The following is a 20,036-nucleotide window of genomic DNA, read 5'->3' on the forward strand; positions in this document are numbered from 1 at the left end:
CCAAGCGCTTGCACGTCAAAGGTGCTCTGACCGCAAGGCCTCTTCCTCGAGTCCGGCTCCACCCGAAGCTCACTCACGGAAAACCAATAACAGTGGAGTTTGCCAAAAGTATTCAAGAGCCAGTGAGATGCTCTGCCAGGGTGTGGGAGGGATGAGCCGGACAGAAACTATCCGGGGGATCCCACTGCCCCACGCCCCAAGACGGCCCTGGAAGGCCCAGGTCCAGATATCATTTGGAGGTGACAGAAATGAAAGTTTTTTAAAAGACATGTAAGTTTCAGCCAGAACGAGAAGCTGGGGTACGAGGTGTCCGGGGGGAGGCCCCGCTGATCTGCAGGTTTTGCAAACAGGGGAACCTCGGGTCCTTGAGTATCCTGTAGGGCTGGGGACAGGGAGGCTTCAGATGTCTTCAGCTCTGCACAGGGCCAGGAGGGCTGGCTGGCAATCCCCTTTTACTGACTCCTGCAGAGATGGGGGCCAAAGGTTAGAAAGACCCAACGCCACCATGGTCCCAGCATCTCCCCTCCCTCCTGCGTCCACAGTTCATCCCCAAGGGAAGGCGCTTCCCTGGGCCTGGGAGACTCGCAGTCAACTTGGTGCTAATGAGATCCACGCAGGAATATACTCAGCTATGGGAGGGCAGGAGGTGGGGGCAAGGAGGGGAGCTCGCCTCTCCAAGAACCAGCCGCGTTTCACCTGCAGAGAAGAATACAGGGACTTCCCAAATTTCTTCTTAAACTCAGCTCGGATGCTCAGAAGGTCAGTTTCGCTCCGAGAGACCAGGATGCGCATCAGGACCTGGTAATTGGGCTCTGCTTCCTGGTAAAGAAAGAAATAGATGGGAGGAATAGTTACTAAATCTCTCATTGAGCCAGGTGGGCGGGGCAGCGCACGCTTTACTTGGGAGGCTGAGACAGCAGGATCGCGGACAGCCTCAGCTACTTAGCGAGGCCCTCTGCAACTCAGTAAGACCTTGTTGTTTTGTTTTTGTTTTTGTTTTTGGTGGTACTGGAGGTGGAATCCAGAGGCTTTTCTACCTCCAAGCTATACTCCCAGACCTATTTTCTATTTTATTTGGAAACAGGGTCTCACTAAGTTGCTGAGAGCCTCACTAAGTAGCTGAGGCTGGCTTCGAACCTGCGCGATCCTCCTGTCTCAGCCTCCCAAGTGCGGGGATTACAAGCGTGCGCCACCGCGCCCGGCCTTTTAGTTTTATTTTGAAACAGGGTCTCGCTAGGCTGATGAGAGTCTTACTACTTGCTGAGACTGTCCTGGAACCTGTGATCCTCCTGTCTCAGTCTCTCTCAAGTACTGAGATTACAGGTATGTGCCACCACACCCGGCTTTGGCAGACTGCTTTTAATTCAAGTTAGTGGCCCAGATAAAATGGAAAAAGAGCTGAGGGTGTAGCTCGGAGGTAGAACATCCCTATGTTTAATTCCAAGTACCACAAAAAAATGAAAGGCCCTATTTTTAAATTTATATTTATTTATTTATTTATTTATTTATTTATTGTGTGTGTGTGTGTATGTGTGTGTGTGTGTGTGTGTGTGTGTGTGTGCGCGCGCTACTGGGGGTGGAACCCAGGGGCATTCGACTTTCAAGCTACACTGCCAGTCTTCCTTTTTATAATTCTTTATTTTGAAACAGGGTCTGAGTTGCAAAGGGCCTCACTAAGTAGTTGAGGCTGGCCGCGAACCGCGATCCTCCTGTCTCAGTCTCCCAAATTCTGGGATTACAAGAATGCACTACCACACAGGCTGAAAGGGCCTATTTTATTTTCTGATTCCTAAGATGAATCTAACATTTACCCAACATTTACCCTCAAGGATGTGAGTCCTGATCCAGCATGATGGCTCATGCCTGAAATCCCAGCATATGGGAGGCTAAGATAGGAGGATCATAGGTTTAAGGCCAGCTTCAGCAATTTAGGGAGACCCTGTTTCAAAATAAAAAAAAATAGAGCTGGGGGCATAGCCCAGAGGTAGAATGCCCCTGGATTCAATCCCCAGTAACCTCCCCCCCAAAGAGTGTGGTTTCTATAATCCAACTACATGACAAAGTCGTTTATTGCTGGGATACAAGGCTGTTTTTGGTTTTGTACGTATGGGACTGGGGATTGAACCCAGGGCCTTGTGCAAGCGCTCTGCCGCTGAGCCACACCCCAGATCGTGTCTATTTTTATCACAGGAATTTAGACAGATAACCATAGCTCTTCAGATGAACTTGTGTTGACTCATTATAATGATCCGGGCTTTCTTGGCTAAGCATAATAATCTACTGTCAAGATGGAAATCTCTAGATGACAGAGCAGACGCTGTCATTTGAACAGCATCCACTCGGCAGCTGGTGTACAGAAAACTCCATCACCAAGGTGATAACGCTTTTATCTTCTTTACTCCTTCCCTCACTTGGCAAATTTTTGTATATCCAGCTTTGGGGGGACAGTTCTCCTAGGAGGCCTAGTTCATTGAGCAGAATAACGGGATTCTGATGGTGGAACCACTTGGGCCAAGACCACGTGTTTAAGGACGGGCAATGTAAAACAGAATCTGCCCAGTGGGGAGAAAGGGGCTCTGGCTGCTGAGAGCATTAGGGCAGCAGGAGGCGTTGATATGGGGCAGTGCATGTTTGATACCATTAAGTGTTTCATAGCCAGGCCTGGTGGCGCATGCCTGTAATCCTAGTACTTGGGAGGCTGAGACAGGAGGATCCCAGGTTGGAGGACAGCCTCAGCAAGTAGTGAGGCCCTGCTTAAAAATAAAATAGGGCTGGGGGTATAGCTTGGAATAGAATGCTCTGGGGCTCAATCCCCAGTACTACACACACAGACACACACACACACACACACACACACACACACGTTTCATAGGAACTGGGAGTGATGACACATATCTGGGACCCCAGTACTTGGGAGGCTGAGGCAGGAGGATTGGAGATCACAGGTTTGTGGCTAGCCTCACAAATTTAGTGAGACTGTTTCCAAATAAAAAATAAAATAGGGCTGAGGGTATAGCTCAGAGGTAGAATGCCTCTGGGTTCAATCCCCAGTACTACAAAAAAGAAAGAAAGAGAAAGAGAGAAAGAGAGGATGAAAGAAAAGAAGAAAGGAAGAAAGAAAGAAAGAAAGAAAGAGGAATAAAAGAATAAACTTGGCATTGTGGTGTACATCTGTAATCCCAGTACTTGGGAGGCTGAGACAGGAGGATCAAAGGTTTGAGGCCAGCCTCAGAAATGTAGCAAGACCATCAGCAACTTATCAAGACCCTATTTCGTTTTTTTTTTTTTTTTTTTTTTTTGGTTGTTGTTGTTGTTTGTTTTTTCGTGCAGGTCTGGGAATGGAAACCAGGGGCATTCTACCTCTGAGCTACACCCACTGCCCCTTTTTTTAATTCTTTGTTTATTTTTATTATTTTTTTGGTGGTACTGGGGGTGGAACCCAGGGGCTTCTCTACCTCCAGGCTATGCTCCCAGACCTATTTTATACTTTACTTGGAAACAGGGTCTCACTAAGTTGCCGAGAGCCTCACTAAGCATCCGAGGCTGCTTTGAACCTGTGGGATCCTCCTGTCTCAGCCTCCCAAGCGCTGGGATTACAAGTGTGTGCCACCATGCCTGGCTTTTATTCTTTATTTGGAAACAGGGCCTCACTAGATTGCAGAGGGCCTCACTAAGTAGCTGAGGCTGTCCGCAAACTACAATCCTCTGCTGGGATTACAAGCATGCACCACCACGCCCGGCGAGACCCTAATTCTATTCTTTTCTTTTTTCTTTTTGCAATACTTGGCATGAAACCAAGGGGTATTCTACCTCCAAGCTACATCCCCAGCCCTATATTTTTTCTTTCTTTTTTTTTTTTTTTTTGATTCTTTATTTTGAAACAGAGTCTCACTAAGTTGCAAAAGGCCTCACTAAGTAGCTGAGGCAAACTGCGACCCTCAGGTCTTAGCCTCCCCAGTGCTGGTATTATAAACGTGTGCTACCACACCTGGCTTAGTGAGACTCTATTTCAAAATAAAAAGGGCTGGAGTTTTGGCTCAGTGTATAACATCCTGAATTTGATTCCCAATACCAATACATACATACATAAAATAGGGCCCACCGTTAACTTTGGAGCCCTTTCGGTTCTAACCACAGCTCCCTCCTCTACCGTTGGTAAGACGGTTTGTCAGTACAGGGGAGAAAGACCCCCAAGAGGTCTATAAAGTACAGACAGCACTGTCACTTAGCTCTTTCACCTGGAAGAGCCCCCCCCCCGCCCCATTGCGGGTTTTGTTCCCAAGGGGGACAAAGGAGCAGCCTCTCACCTGGAGAGCTCGGTGGAGCTTGTCAGCAAAGTACAGTGCTGTGTTCCTGATCACCGAGGCTGGAAGCAGAGAGGGAAGATGGAGGGCCTCCGGGAGACCCTTGCCACAGCACACACCCACAGCCACGGCGGGCCCTCACCTAGGCTGAGCAGGGCGTCCCGGGCATCTCCATGGAAACGGTTCTGGACAGCTTCCTCCACCTCCTGCCCGGTGCACCGCTGGTACTGATCAAACACTTGTGGTGCGCGGCGCGTGGGAAGTAGGTAGGAAGACAAATCGGCGGGAAGGGAGATTAATGATTACAGAGAGGACGATGCCCCCTCTCCTCAGCCCCAGCTCAGCGTCGGAGCTAGCTAGGGGATGCAAGGTGCCCATCTACCTCGGTTGAGGTGCTCAGGATTGCGCTGGGTGAAGATCAGGACCCACGGCCCCTCGGTGCTGGGTCCTTCTGCCTGCAGCAGAGCCTGGAGGGAGCAGGGAATCAGATCACTGGCCGAGCCTGGGCGGCCCCATCAAGATGTTCCTAGAGTTCACCACCCACCCCTAACAGGATGAAGGGAGGAAATGGCGATTTTAACCTGCAAGGCAGTTGATGTACTTTTTTTTTTTTTTTTTGGTACTGAGTTTTGAACCAACTAGGGGCATTTGACCGGTGAGCTGCATCCCCAGCCATTTTTAAATTATTTATTTATAATCCAGGCATGGTGGCGCACACTTGTAATCCCAGAATTTGGGAGCTGAGACAGGAGGATCATGGTTCACGGACAGCCTCAGCTACTTAGTGAGACCCTGTTTCAAAAATAAAGAATAGGGGCTGGAATGTAGCTCAGTGGCAAAGTGCCTGCTTTGCAGGTGTGGCGCTCTGGGTTCGATCCCCGGTTCCAAAAAGACAAAAAAAAAAAAAAAAAAAAAAAGAACAAAAATAAAGAATAGCTGGGCGTGGTGGCGCATGCTTGTAATCCCTGCATTTGGGAGGCTGAGACAGGAGGATCGCACAGGTTCAAAGACAGCCTCAGGTACTTAATGAGGCTCTCAGCAACTTAGTGAGACCCTGTTTCCAAATAAAATATAAAATAGGTCTGGGAGTATAGCCCAAAAGTAGAAAGCCTCTGGGTCCCACCTCCAGTACCACAAAAAAAAAGAAAAAGAAAAAACAAAAATAAAGAATAATTCATCCCCAGTACCACAAAGAAAGAAAGGAAGAAAGGAAGAAAGAAAGAAAGAAAGAAAGAAAGAAAGAAAGAAAGAAAGAAAGAAAGAAAAAGTAGGGCTGGGGGTGTAGCTTGGAGGTAGAATGCCCCTGGGGTTCAATCCCCAGTACTGAAAAAAAGAATAAAATTATTTATTTATTTATTTATTTATTTATTTATTTATTTATTTATTGGTGGTACTGAGGTGCCTGGAAGCCCTTCTACCTCCGGGCTACACTCCCAGACCTATTTTTTTTTTTTTTTTGAAACAGGGTCTCTTATGCCAGCGCAGCTGGCTTTGAACCTGCGCGACCCTCCTGTTTCCGCCTCCCAAGCACGGGGATTACAAGCGTGTGCCACCACGCCTGGCTTATCTATTTATTTTTGGTTCTGGGCACTGAACCCAGAAGCATTCTACTACTGAGCCACACCACCAACCTTATTTTATTTATATTTTTATTTGGACACAGTCTCACTAAGTTGCTAAGGGCCTTGCTATGTTGCTGAGGCTGTCTTTGAACCTGCGAGCCTCCTGTCTCAGCCTCCCAAGTACTGGGACTACAAGTTTGAGCCGTCGTGCCCGGCCTGTCAGGTGTTTTATGTTTGCCTTTGCGGTTCTGGGCAAGCGCTCTGCAGCGAGCTGCATCCCCAGCCTGAGAACGCCAGTTGCTGAGCTCACTTCCTGAAACAGAGACAGAGGAGAGGAGTGAAGAGGCGTTTTAGTTCTCAGGTCACTGGGGAAGGCCTCCCAGGGAGAAGCAGTGTTGCAGGACACGTGGGCGCCCAGGCCCCAGGCTCCTAGATGGAGTGGAGGAGGGTGTCTTGTGTGTACAGCTGCGGGACCCCTACAGCCCTTGCTCACCTGGACGTCCTGGTCTGCCAGATTGTAGTCAATGATTCCAGAGTAGCTGTCGCGGCCCCCCTAAGAGGAGAAACATCTCAGGACCCAGCAAGACAGCTTTTATGTGTGAAGGGGGTGTTTGCAGGGGGAGGAGGACTGCGGATTGAACCCACGGGCTTTCTACCTTGGACTACACCCCCAGCCCTATTTTATTTTGGGATCTGGTCTCACTACATTGCTGAGGGCCTCTCTAAGTTGCTGAGGTTGTCTTTGAACCTGTGATCCTCCTGTCTCAGTCTCCCAAGTAATGGGATTATAAACATGTACAACTGCACCAGGCATCCCCAGCCCCAACCTACCTACCTTCTTTCTTTCTTTCTTTCTTTCTTTCTTTCTTTCTTTCTTTCTTTCTTTCTTTCTTTCTTTCTTTCTTTTTGGTGGTACTGGGGTGGAACCCAGGGGCTTTCTACCTCCAGGCTATACTCCCAGCCCTATTTTATATTTTATTTGGAAACAGGGTCTTATTAAGTTGCTGAGAGCAGGCTGGCTTCAAACCTGCACGATCCTCCTGTTTCAGCCTCCCAAACGCAGGGATTACAAGCGTGCTCCACCACGCCCGGCTCGCTCTTTCTTTCTTTCTTTCTTTCTTTCTTTCTTTCTTTCTTTCTTTCTTTCTTTCTTTTTCCTTCCTTCCTTCCTTCCTTCCTTCCTTCCTTCCTTCCTTCCTTCCTTCCTTCCTTCCTTCTCTCGGTACTGGGGATTGGACCCAAGAGTGGTATTATACCTCCAAGCTACATCCCCAGCCCTTTTTTTTAAAAACATGGTCTCGCCAGGATACTGAGAGTCTCACTAAGTTCTGAGGCTGGCCATGAACCTGCGATCTTCCCGTCTCAGCCTCCCAAGGACTAGGATTACAGATGTGTGTCACCACGCCTAGTTTCTTTTTTATTTTGAGACAGGGCCTTGCTAAGGGCCAGGCTGGGCTCAAACTTGTGACCCTGTTGCCTCAGCGTCTTGAGTAGCTGGGATTACAGGCCTGCAGCACCACACCTGGATTAAGGGCTGGCTCTTTATTGCAGACCAACAAGCCAGACTGGGCCACCCTAAGGCCCTCTCTTGCTCCCCACCCACACCCTGACCTCCTGGCCGTGCTCCCTCCCCGTGCAGGCCGGTCCTCCTCACCTTGGCCAGGGCCAGGAGCAGGTCCTGCAGGATGCCACTGGTCGTAGACTTGATGTCCTCCTCAGCCTCCACCTGGAAGTCTGAGGTGGGGTCGGGAGCTGTCTGGCTGTTCCTGGCTTTTCCCAGGGTAGCTATCCCCCCGCACCTGCAGGTGCCTGACCCCCGGCGCCTGCCAGCCCCACCGTCTCCTGCTCAGAGACGCTGCTCCTTCTCAGATGGACAGACACAAGCACCATCGGGGCCACTCTGAAACATCTCTAAGCTGCGAGGCGAGGTGTGAGGTGTTTTCATTCTAAGAACCAACCTGCCAGGCAGGAGGCCTCCACTCTCAGGTGTTGGCGAGGCAAGGAGGTATGGGGAAACCCGTGTGGTGACGCAAGGTGGCGAGCGCCCGGCCCTTCAGTGAAGAGAAAAAGCCCAAGCAAGGTGGGATAGGAAGCAGAGACCGAGCAGAGAGAAGAGAGGGAGGAGGAAGGAGGACAGAGGAAAACATGGGCAGGCTGGAGGGGGTGGTAGATACTTAGCCAACCTGTGCAGAGGCCCTGAGTTCAATCCTCAGCACCAAAAACAAGAACTGGAGTGGGGGAAGGATTAATAACACAGGTCTAGGTTACCTCAGCTGGGCCTGGTGGCACACACCTGGGATCCCAGTATTGAGACAAGGGGCACCACAGGCTGTAAGCCAGCTGGGGTGACTTTGAAAGACCCTGTTTCTTTTTTCTTTCTTTTTCTTTTTTGTTGTTGTTGTTGTGGTATTGGGGGTTGAACCCAGTGGCATTCTACCTCCAAGCTACACCCCCAGCCCTATTTTTTATTTTTTATCTATGTATTTTTTGAGGGTCTCAGAATGGAACCCAGGGCCATTCAACCTCCGAGCTATACCCCCTGCCCTATTTTTTTTATTCTTTATTTTGAAACAGGGTCTCACTGAGTTGCAGAGGTCCTCACTAAGTAGCTGAGGCTGGCTGCGAACCACGGTCCTCCAGTCTCAGCCTCCCGAGTGCTGGGATTACAAGCATGCGCCACCACACCTCCCAGCACAAACGAATAGTGCTGGGAATGCAGCTGGGAGGTAGAATGCCCCTGGCTTCAATCCCCAGTACCACACACACACACCTAAAATAGTACACACTTGCCAGATGTGGTGGCACATACTTGTGATCCCAGTCCTCAGGAAGCTGAGACAGGAGGATCACATTCCAAGTCAGACTCAGCAATTTAGGGAGACCCTGTTTCAAAATAAAAAATAAAGCTGAAGCTGGGCATAGTGGCGCACGCTTGTAATCCCAGCATTCGAAAGGCTGAGACTGGTGGTCTACTCAGCCTAGAGGCTGAGTCATGGTGGCTGAGACAGGAGGATCACGGTTCGCAGACCCTCAGCTACTACTTAGGCCCTTTGCAACTCAGTGAGACCCAATTTCAAAATAAAGAATAAGAAAACAGGGCTGGGGGTGTAGCTCGGAGGTAGAATGCCCCTGGTTTCAATACCCAGTACTGCAAAAAAACAAAAAAACAAAAACAAAAAACAAAATAAAATAAAATAAAACAAAATAGCCAGGCGTGGTGGTGCATGCTTGTAATCCTCACACTTGGGAGGCGGAGACAGGAGGATCGGGCAGGTTCAAAGCCAGCCTTGCTGGTTTAGGAGACCCTGTTTCCAAATAAAAAATATAAAAAATAGGTGTCTGGGAGTGTAGCCCAGAAGTAGAAGGGTTTCCAGGATTCCCAGTACAACAACAACAAAAAAACAAACAAAATAACAAAATAAAGTAAAATAAATAAATTAGATTAGCCAGTCGTGGTGGTGTACGCTTGTAATCCCCGTGCTTGGGAGGCTGAGACAGGAGGATCGCACAGGTTTGAAGCCAGCCTCAGTTACTTAGTGAGGCTCTCAGCAACTTAGTGAGACCCTGTTTCCAAGTAAAGTATAAAAAATAGGTCTGGGCCGGGCGTGGTGGTGCACGCTTGTAATCCCTGCACTTGGGAGGCAGAGACAGGAGGATTGCGCAGGTTCGAAGCCAGCCGCGCACGCTGGCTTAGGAGACCCTGTTTCCAAATAAAAATGTAAAAATAGGTCTGGGAGTGTAGCCCGGAGGTAGAAGGGCTTCCAGGAACTCCAGTACCACCACCACAAAATAAATAAATAAATAAATAAATAAATAAATAAATAAATAAATAAATAAAATAGGTCTGGGAGTATAGCCCAGAGGTAGAAAAGCTCCTGGGTTCTACCCTCTGTACCACCACCACCACCACCACCACCACCACAAAAAATAGGTTGGGGGCCTGGTTCAATCCCCAGTACAATGAAGAAGAAGAAGAAGAAGAAGAAGAAGAAGAAGAAGAAGAAGGAGGAGGAGGAGGAGGAGGAGGAGGAGGAGGAGGAGGAGGAGGAAGAAGAGGAGGGGGGGAGGAGGAGGAGGGGGGAGGAGGGGGGAGGAAGAAGATAGGGGGGGAGGAGGAGGAGGAGGAAGAAGAGGAGGAGGAGGAAGAGGAGGAGGAGGAAGAGGAGGAGGAGGAAGAGGGGGGAGGAGGAGGGGGGGGAGGAAGAGGAGGAGGAGGGGAGGAAGAGGAGGAGGGGGGAGGAAGAGGAGGAGGAGGAGGAAGAGGAGGAGGAGGGGGGGAGGAAGAGGAGGAGGAGGGGGGAGGAAGAGGAGGAGGAAGAGGAGGAAGAGGAGGAGGAGGGGGGAGGAAGAGGAGGAGGAGGAGGAAGAGGAGGAGGAAGAGGAGGAGGGGAGGAGGAGGAGGAAGAGGAGGAGGAGGAGGAAGAGGAGGAAGAGGAGGGGGAGGAAGAGGAGGAGGGGGAGGAGGAGGAAGAGGAGGAGGAGGAAGAGGAGGAAGAGGGGGGGAAGAGGAGGAAGAGGAGGAGGGGGGGGGAGGAGGAGGAAGAGGAGGAAAGTAAGAAAGAGGAGAGGGTGTTGGTGACAGATGAGGGTGTGGAAAGGCAGATACGTGGGTGGGTGAGGCACCGGGCATCAGGGAGGACGGTCAGCGGGCCCCATCATCTGGGGAGGAGATGGCGGGGATGGCCGGGGCAGGATGGTGAGGCAGGTGCCTTGGGGACTGTCAGGGTGCCTGGTGTTGTCATTAACTTTGACGCCTGCCCTGGAGCCACAGACTGAGATGGTTAATAATTGTTTTTCTTCAGTAATCACAACTGGCTTTCTCCCCTGGGGGCGCTGAGGCATTGGCGGGGAGGGAGGAGAGACGCCAGGGGACAGACCCAGACAGACCCAGACAGGGACAGTCAGGCTCCCAGATGGCCTGTGGGGTGAACAGGGGCGGGGTGGGGGGTCCCACCAGTCCCGTGGCTCTTGGGCCCCTCCCGCTCTTACCGTGCTTGTAGAGGGCTAGGCACGCCTGCAGCTGCGCTGGGGCTCTGGTGGCGAGGATTTCCACGGCCACATCCTCAGCGGAACCTGAGGCCTAGAGAAGGCAGGCGGGCACTCTGCGACTGGGCCATGTCACTAGGCTGGCAGACAGGGCCACCAGCAGATGCTGGCCGAGTCTCCCTCTAAGGGTGGACAGGATGGCTAGAGGGACCTCCCAGCCTGCGATGCTCCCGGTCAGTTCCCAGACACCCGGTACAGGCCAGCGTCCTGTCCTGTACCTTCAGGGCGGTCCTCAGTTCCTGGGCGTCCAACTGGGCTGCGGGTTGAAGGAGAGACACCACAATCCTCTCCAGGTGGCCGGAGAGCGCTGCCTGCAGGGACCTCAGCAGGTCCTGCAATAAACGGTGTGCGTGGCAGAGGGGGCAGGAGAGGGACCCGGAGGTTGGGGCGGTTTGGGAAGAGCTGGCCGGTTTGCATCTCAGGCCTGAAGCGCCAGCCCCTGGTTAGCCAGCAGGTAGTTGCTGTGACTCTGTGCTGAGTCTCCTGGGCTCCGCGCCCTGGACCACTATTTCTGGGATGTCGGAGCAGTCTCTACCTGTTGGGTGCGCTCCTGGAAGGCTCGAGAAATGAGCTGCCTTTGCTCTCTGCTCCGATTGGTCAGCACATCCACAATGGCGCCGCGGTCCACACCTGACCCAAGGCAAGGCTGAGCTGTTTATGGGGTTGGGATCCCTTTACTCCTCAGTCTAAGGTTTAAGGGAGAGGTGGGAAGCAAAGGCGCACACTCCCATTTGATCAAACGATGTAAACCGGGCGTGGTGGCGCACGCTTGTAATCCCAGCACTTGGGGGGCTGAGGCAGGAGGATCGCACAGGATCGAGGCCAGCCTCAGCTACTTAGTGAGGCTCTCAGCAACTTAGTGAGACCCTGTTTCCAAGTTAAAAAATAGGTCTGAGAGTATAGCCCGGAGGTAGAAAGCCTCTGGGTTCCACCCCCAGTACCACACACACACAGAAGATGCAGATAAAATGCCAAAACACCATGCAAATTCCATCCAAATTTAGGCAAAGGTGGCCTGCCTGGTGTGATAGTGAAAATAAATAAATAAATCAATGCTGGGTGCGGTGGCACACCCTGTAGTCTTGTAGTCTGAAATCCCAGCATTTGGAAAGGTGAGACAGAAGGGTCACAGGTTCGAAGTCAGCCCCAGCAATCTAGGGAGACCTTCAGCAACTTAGCAAGACCCTGTTTCTTTTTTTTCTGTTTTTCTTTTTTTTCTTTGTAGTACTGGGGATGGAACCCAGGGGCATTCTACCTCCGAGCTACACCCACAGCCCTATTTTTTATTCTTTATTTTGAAACAGTGTCTCACTGAGTTGCAAAGAGCCTCACTAAGTAGCTGAGGCCAGTTGCAACCCGTGATCCTCCTGTTTTAGCCTCCCAAGTGCTGGGATTACAAGTGTGCACCACAACACCCCAAACCCTGTTTCTAAAAAACAAAAGAAGCTGGGCATGGTGGCGCACACTTGTAATCCCCGGGCTTGGGAGGCTGAGACAGGAAGATCGCACAGGTTTGAAGCCAGCCTCTGCAATTTGGGCTCTCAGCAACTTAGTGAGACCCTGTTTCCAAATAAAATATAAAATAGGTCTGGGAGTAGAGCCCGGAGGTAGAAAAGCCCCTGGGTTCTACCCTCAGTACCACCACCAACAACAACAAAAAAATAGGTTGAAGCCAGGCGTGGTGGCGCACACTTGTAATCCCCGCACTTGGGAGGCTGAGACAGGAGGATCGCACAGGTTTGAAGCCAGCCTCAGCTACTTAGTGAGGCTCTCAGCAACTTAGTGAGACCCTGTTTCCAAATAAAATATAAAAAAAGTCTGGGAGTATAGCCCGGAGGTAGAAAGCCTCTGGGTTCCACCCCTAGTACCACCAAAAAAAAAAAAAAAAAAATAGGTTGGGGGGTATAGCTCAGAGGTAAAATGTCCCTGGTTCAATCCCCAGTACAACGAAGGAGGAGAAGGAGAAGAAGGAGAAGAAGAGTAGTAGTGGTGGTGAGTAGTGTATGGTACTAGGGATGGAACCCAGAGGCTTTTCTACCTCCGGGCTCTACTCCCAGACCTATTTTATACTTTATTTGGAAACAGGGTCTCACTAAGTTGCTGAGAGCCTCACTAAGTAGCTGAGGCTGGCTTCGAACCTGTGTGATCCTCCTGTCTCAGCCTCCCAAGCGCGGTGATTACAAACGTGCGCCACCACACCTGGCTTCTTTTTTTTTTTCTTTATGTCTCACAGAGTTGCAGAGGGCCTCACTAAGTAGCTGAGGCTGGCCAGGAACCTGTGATCCTCCTGTCCCAGCCTCCCAAGTGCTGGGATTACAAGCCTGCGCCACCTCACCCGGCTCTAGATGGACTTTTAAAAGGCAGACCCCAAGGGAGCGGGAAGGGGCTCACCTTGGCCTGTGATGGCTCGCAGTAGCCTCTGCACATCCTTATCCACACTGAAGCTCAAGAAGGTCCTGAGGGTGCCCAGGGTCCCCCAAGCCGCAGTCTGTAAGAACAGGAGGTGATTCAGAGAGGCTGTCCCTGTCTGCCTCCGTCCCTCCCAGGTGTCCCAGCCAGATGCCGGCAGGGCTTCCTCTCTCCATTCCCCAGGCCTCCATCTTCTCATAGACCCTGGCTTGCTCTGGTGTGCACAGGGGCCCTGGTATGCACCTGTAATCCCAGAGACTCTGAAGCCTGAGGCAGGAGGCTCACCAGTATGAGGCCAGCCTCTGCAAAGGCAATGTAGTGAAATCCCATCTCAAGGAAAACAAAGTAACCAAAAAAGGCAGGGCGTGGTGGCCCATACCTGTAATACCAGTACTTGGGAGGCTGAGACTGGAGGATTGCAGGTTGGAACCTCAGCAATTTAGTAAGACTCTATTTCCTTTTTCTTTTTCTTTTCTTTTTTTTTTTTTTTTTTTTGGCAGTACTGGGGATGGAACCCAGGGGCATTCTACCTCTGAGCTATACCCCCAGCCCTGTTTTTTATTCTTTTTTTTTTTTTTTTTTTGTGGGTCTGGAGATGGAACCCAGAAGCATTTGACCTCTGAGCTATATCCCCTGCCCTATTTTTTATTCTTTTTATTTTGAAACAAGGTCTCACTAAATTGCAAAGGGCCTCACTAAGTAGCTGAGGCTATCCACGAACTGCGATCCTCTGGTCTCAGCCTCCCAAATACTGGGATTACGAGCATGCGCCACGACGCCCGGGTATTCTTTATTTCAAAACAGGGTCTCACTAAGTTGCAAAGGGCCTCTCTAAGTAGCTGAGGCTGTCCTTGAACCACGATCCTCCTGTCTCAGCCTCCCAAATGCTGGGATTACAAACGTGTGTCAGCACACCTGGCTTATTTTTTTTATTTTGAAATAGAGACTCACTAGTTGGGCGTGGTGGTGCATGCTTGTAATTCTAGCATTTGGGAGGCTGAGGCATGAGGATCACAGGTTCGCGATCAGCCTCAGCTACTTAGTGAGGCCCCATTTCAAGCACCAGAAATACACACACACACACACACACACACACACACACCACAAAAAACAAGTAAACAAACAAGAAAAGCAATCCCAACAGCTCCTACCTTGTTGGCAAGGCCCAGCTGGCCGAGGATCTCCTGGGTCAGGGATGGCGCCGGGTTCCCGTTGCTCAGGGCCATGGTGCAGGGGGACTCCCTCCCTGGACAAGGTAACAGTTGCCACCTTGAGGCCAGGGTTCTTGATGGCCCCAGTCCTACTCCTTTTCTTATTATAGAAGAAATGACTCTGTCCTTTCCCTGCTTAGCAGGCTTGGGAGCCAGGATTAGAGCCAGAGAAAACCTCCATCTCCTCACCTCTCACTGGGCCTGCCCAGGGATGTCTAGGACCAGCATCCTCCAAACTGTCTCTAACTCCAGGGTTGGACTGACCCAGCCCCGAGGGCTGTGTCCCTTCCTTCCCTGGCCTGGCTGGGTTCTCCTGGGGCAGCACAGGGGAGTCGAGGCGAGGCGGCGAGATGAAGTAGACAGGGTGGGGGCCAATTCATTGTACCCCTAGCCCCAGGCCCAGCCCTGCTACCCTGCCGACCTGCTCACCTGCCGCTTGCCCTTCGACTGTCAGGCTGGGCTCGCTGGGTCGCAGGCGCCGTCTCTGAGAGCAGCAATTGACCAGGCCCCTCTCCCGGCTGGACCAGGCCCTGGCTTGCCAGAGGTGCTGGAGGTGAGGCATACGTGGTGGTGGCCCGGTAGCCTGGCTCTGTGGGCACCGGCTCCCGGGTAGCCTGGCAGAGGAGGGGGCGTGGGCTGCCCGGGCTGAGCAGCTGGTCAGATGACCTCTCCTGCGGACCAACCCAGTTGTTGCCTGGGCGCTGGCCCCTCCCAGACGTGGGAGAGGACCAGGCAGTGCCGGGTCCCACGAGCGGGCACCTCCCTGTGTGTGAGCATCTCTTCTCCCAGGAACGGGACCTTAACCCACACCAGTGAGCCAGGCTGGGCCTCAGCGCTCAGCGGTGGACACAGGGTGCTTTGTGCGTCTCTCTCCCTGTGGGGCCAGGTGGGACCACAGAGGCCTAGTCTCTAAGTCCAGCTCTTGACCTGGCTCCAGCTCCCCGGGGGTGTGTGTGGGGGGGGCAGGTCAGACAGGCTCCAGGCTGATTTCAAGGTTGATAGAGAAAAACCTGTTGGGGCACATGCCGGCAGGCACCCCGGCTCGCACCCTAGAGGGGGTCCCAGCCCAGAAACTCCCTTGCCGACAGCCTTATTAAAGCCAGACAGCCTGGGTGGGGAGGCGAGGGGATGGTTTAGATCTGTGGACAGGTACTGGGGGCAGCAGCAGATAGGCAGAGTCAGGAGAGAAGAATGCGAAGGGTGTGCCCTGGGGACTGCGGCTCTGCATTCCCAAAGCAGCCGCGAGGAGGAAGAGGCTCCCTGGGCCCTGGTTTCTTAAGATTCCAGATGCCTTTTGGCTGCCAGGGCTCTGGCTGTTTGCAGGTGATGCAACCCCAGCAGCTGGGCCGAGGCCGCTCAAGCTCACAGCAGCAGGTGAACAGCCCTGCCAAGCTCCCCAGGGCAAGCGGGGCTGGGTGCAGCCCCGGAACCTTCTCCAAGCTCTGCCACTGTCCAGGCCAGGACGGCCTTGAAGCCAAGGAAGGAAGACTTGCTGGTGGCAACCACTGCTCCTGGTCTTCTGGTGCCTGTCTGTCTCTCTTTTGTGTGTGGGGTACTAGGGATTGAAACCAGGGATATTCTATCTCTGAGCTACACCCCCAGCTCTGTTTTTTTTTTTTTTTGGTACTAGGCCCCCGGTGCATTCTACTTTTAAGCTACACCCCCATCCCTATTTTTTATTCTTTATTTCGAAACCAGGTCTCACTGAGTTGCAAAGGGCCTCACTAAATAGCTGAGGCTGGCTGTGAACCATGATCCTCCTGTCTCAGCCTCCCAAATACTAGGACTACAAGTGTGAGCCACCATGCCTGGCTGTTTGTTTGTTTTTTTGTGGTACTGGGGTTCCTGGAAACCCTTCACCTCTGGGCTACACTCCCAGACACCTATTTTTTATATTTTTATTTAGAAACAGGGTCTCTAAAGCCAGCAAGGCTGGCTTCAAACCTGCACAATCCTCCTGTCTCCGCCTCCCAAGTGCAGGGATTACAAGTGTGCGCCACCATGCCCGGCTTCTGTTTTGTTTTATTATGTGTGTGTGTGTGTGTGTGTGTGTGTGTGTGTGTGTGTACTGGGGATGGAACCCAGGGGCTTCCTACCTCTGGGCTATACTCCCAGACCTATTTTTTATATTTTATTTGGAAACAGGGTGTCACTAAGTTGCTGAGAGCCTAAGTAGCTGAGGCTGACTTTGAACCTGTGCAGGCATGCTGTTTATCATTCCAACTTCTGGGGAGGCTGAGGCAGGAGGATGACAGGTTTGAGGCCAGCTTGGGCAATTCAGTGAGACCCTGTCTCTAAATTAAAAAAAAAAAAAAGGCTCAGTGTAGAGGCACATGCCTATAGTTCCAATACTTGGATGGCTAAGATAGGAAGATGCAGGTTTGAGTTTAGTGTCAGCAACTTAGTGAGACTTTGTTTCCAAATAAAAAAATAGGGCTGGAGATGTAGCTTGGAGGTAGAGTGCCTGTGGGTTCAATCCCCAGTAAAAATAAATAAATAAATAAATAAATAAATAAATAAATAAAATTAGTTGGGCACAGTGGCTCATAGCACACCTATAGTTCCAGTACTTAGGAGGCTGAGACAGAAGGATCACAGGTTCAAGGTCAGAATGTGGTAACGGCTTCAAAAATAAATAAATAAGCCGGGCATTGGGGTGCATGCCTGTAATCCCAGTACTTGGGAGGTTGAGACAGAAGTATTGAAGGTTCAAGGCCAGCTTCAGCAACTTAGTGAGGCCCCCTGCAGTTTAATGAGACTCTGTTTCAGACTAAAAAATAAAATAAGGCTGGGAGTGTAGCTTGGAGGTAGAATGCTCCTGCGTTCAGAGTACCCAACAACAACAACAACAACAACAACAACAACAACAACAATAATAATAATAAAGGCTAGGGATGGCTGGGTGTGGTAGCTCACTATATATATATATATCCTATAACCCAGGGGCATTCTACCTCCCAGCTATACCCCAACTTTTTTTTTTTATTATTCTTTATTTTGAAACAGGGTCTTACTGAGTTGCAGAGGGCCTCACTAAGTAGCTGAGGCTGTCCTCGAACTGTCTCAGCCTCCTGAGTACTGGGGTTACTATTATGCACCACCACGCCCCGCTGGAAGCTCACATTTATAATCCCAGTACTTTGGAGGCTGAGATAGGAGAATCACGGGTTTGAGACCAGCCTCAGTAATGTAGCAAAATTTCAAAACAAAAAATTTTCTATTTCAAAATAAAATAAGTTGGGCGTGGTGGGGCACGCTTGTACATCCAGTACTTGGGAGGCTGAGACACGAGGATTGAGCAGGTTCGAAGCCAGCCTCAGCTACTTAGTGAGACTCTCAGCAACTCAGTGAGACCCTGTTTCCAAATAAAATATAAAATAGATCTAGAGCCGGGTGTAGTGGCGCACGCTTGTAATCCCAGCATTCAGGAGGCTGAGACCTGGAGGATCACTGTTTGCGGACAGCCTCAGCTACTTAGTGAGGCCCCCTGCAACTCAGTGAGACCCGGTTTCAAAATAAAGAATAAAAAATAGGGCAGGGGGTGTAGCTCAGAGGTCAAATGCCCCTGGGTTCCATCCCCAGACCCGCAAAAAAAAAAAAGATCTAGGAGTGTAGCCCGGAAGTAGAAAAACCCCTGGGTTCCATCCCTGGTACCACAAAAATAAATAAATAAAATTGGAAGCCGGGTATGGTGGTACATGCTTGTAATTCCAGCATGTGGAAGGCTGAGACCAGAGGATCGAGGTTTGTGGACAGCCTCAGCTACTTAGTGAAGCCCTCAACAACTTAGTGAGACCCTATTTCCAAATAAATAATAATAATAATAATAATAATAATAATAAATAATAATAAAAACAGGGCAGGGGGTGTATCTCAGAGGTCAAATGCTCCTGGGTTCCCGCTAGGTTCCATTTCCAGACCCGCAAAAATAAGTAAGTAAATAAATAAATAAATAAATAAATAAAATTGGGCTGGGATGCAGCTCAGAGATAGTGTGCCCCTGAGTTCAATCCCCAGTAACACACACACACACACACACACACACACACACACACACACACACACACACACACAATAAATAAATACATAAATAAAGCAATAGCCGGGCATGGTGGCACACTCCTGTAATCCCATTACTTGGGAGGCTGAGACAGGATGGATGATCACAGGTTTGCAGCCAGTGTCAGCTACTTAGTGATGCCCTCTGCCACTTAGTGAGACCCTGTTGCAAAATAAAGAATGAAAAATAAGGCTGGTGGTGTAGGCAGGAGATAGAATGCTCTTGGCTGGGCTCAACCCCCAGTTCCAAAAAAAAATAAAAAGAAAAGGCTCTAGGGATGCAGCGCAGTGGTAGAGCGTCCCTGGGTTCAATCCCTTGTACTTCAAAAATGCTAAGGAACATGTAAGAATAAGTACTGTTACAATGCTATTTCATAATGGTAACTGTTATTACTCCCTCAGAAGTTGTTATTTTTCCCTAAGAAGTCCCGACTTCGTTCTTCCGCAACCTCTTCCTTGCCGTTCCCCCATGTGGCCACAAGAGGGCAGAAGCGGCCACCGGCGTCTCCAGTCTCCTATTGGCCACCTGGTCTCTGGCTCCACCCCCTCAGAGCTTCCGAAACCCCGCCCACTCGCGGGAAGTACCGCCTCTTGGTGACGTCAGGGCGCGGGGTGGGGCGCTCGGAGGCGGATGGGGTCGCGGGCGGCCGGCCGCCGGAGGTCTACGCTCCGCTCGCAGGGAGGCCGGCCTCTGGGTGCAGGCCGCAGGCTGGATGACCGCGCTTGGCCGGGGTGGCCGCAGTTACGCCATCCTCGCTTTCCGAGCCTTTCAGACTCTTCTCGGGCCACGCAGACCGAGCAGGCTGACGGGGACCGCAGGGGAGGGCGACGCGCCGGGGTGGCCAGCCCAAACGCCCCTCGGGAACTCGGGGTAGAGCTGGGATCCGAACTCGGGACTTGGAGAGGACACCTGCAAGCTCAGCGGGGCCCTGTGTGCGAGGGGGAGGCGCGGTGCCTCTGCCAGGGCTTCTGAAGCCTTTGCGGAACTGCACGCCTCGTGCTCGACCGGACTGGGTTTTCAGATTTATGAATCGTCTTCATGCACATGCTCCCAATTATAAACATAATTTCTTTTTCTCTTTTTTCTTTTCTTTTCTTTTTTATTTTTTTGCGAGTCTGAGGATGGAACTCAGGGGCATTTGACCTCTGAGCTACACCTCCTGCCCTATTTTCTATCCTTTAATTTGAAACGGTCTCACTAAATTGCAGAGGGTCTCAGTAGCTGAGGCTGGCCGTGGACCCTGAATCTCCTGTCTCAGCCTCTGGAATGCTGGGACAACAAGAGTGCACCACCACGCCCGGCTCTCCTTTTAATTTTAATTTTTTTTAAATTTTATCTTATTTTATTTTTTGGTGGTACTGGGATTTCTGGAATCCCTTCTACCGCCGGGCTACACTCCCAGACCTATTTTATATTTTTTTATTTTTGGAAACGGGGTCTCTTA

At 51.0% G+C, this 20,036-nt stretch overlaps 1 protein-coding gene across 1 annotated transcript; it reads right to left on the reverse strand.

Annotated features, from left to right (window-relative positions):
- Positions 1-399: 399 nt before the first annotated feature.
- Positions 400-14,547, reverse strand: ANXA9 (annexin A9; the record flags this gene model as incomplete). Its single annotated transcript, XM_080692515.1, has 12 exons — positions 400-462; positions 697-819; positions 4,308-4,366; positions 4,447-4,542; positions 4,687-4,771; positions 6,360-6,419; positions 7,521-7,600; positions 10,856-10,946; positions 11,131-11,244; positions 11,448-11,542; positions 13,304-13,400; positions 14,473-14,547. 12 exons carry the CDS (start codon positions 14,545-14,547, stop codon positions 400-402), a joined length of 1,038 nt encoding a protein of 345 aa, XP_080548641.1.
- Between the last annotated feature and the right edge of the window lie 5,489 nt (positions 14,548-20,036).

Source organism: Muscardinus avellanarius (assembly GCF_963383645.1).
Source record: "Muscardinus avellanarius genome assembly, chromosome: 3".
NCBI lineage: Eukaryota > Metazoa > Chordata > Mammalia > Rodentia > Gliridae > Muscardinus > Muscardinus avellanarius.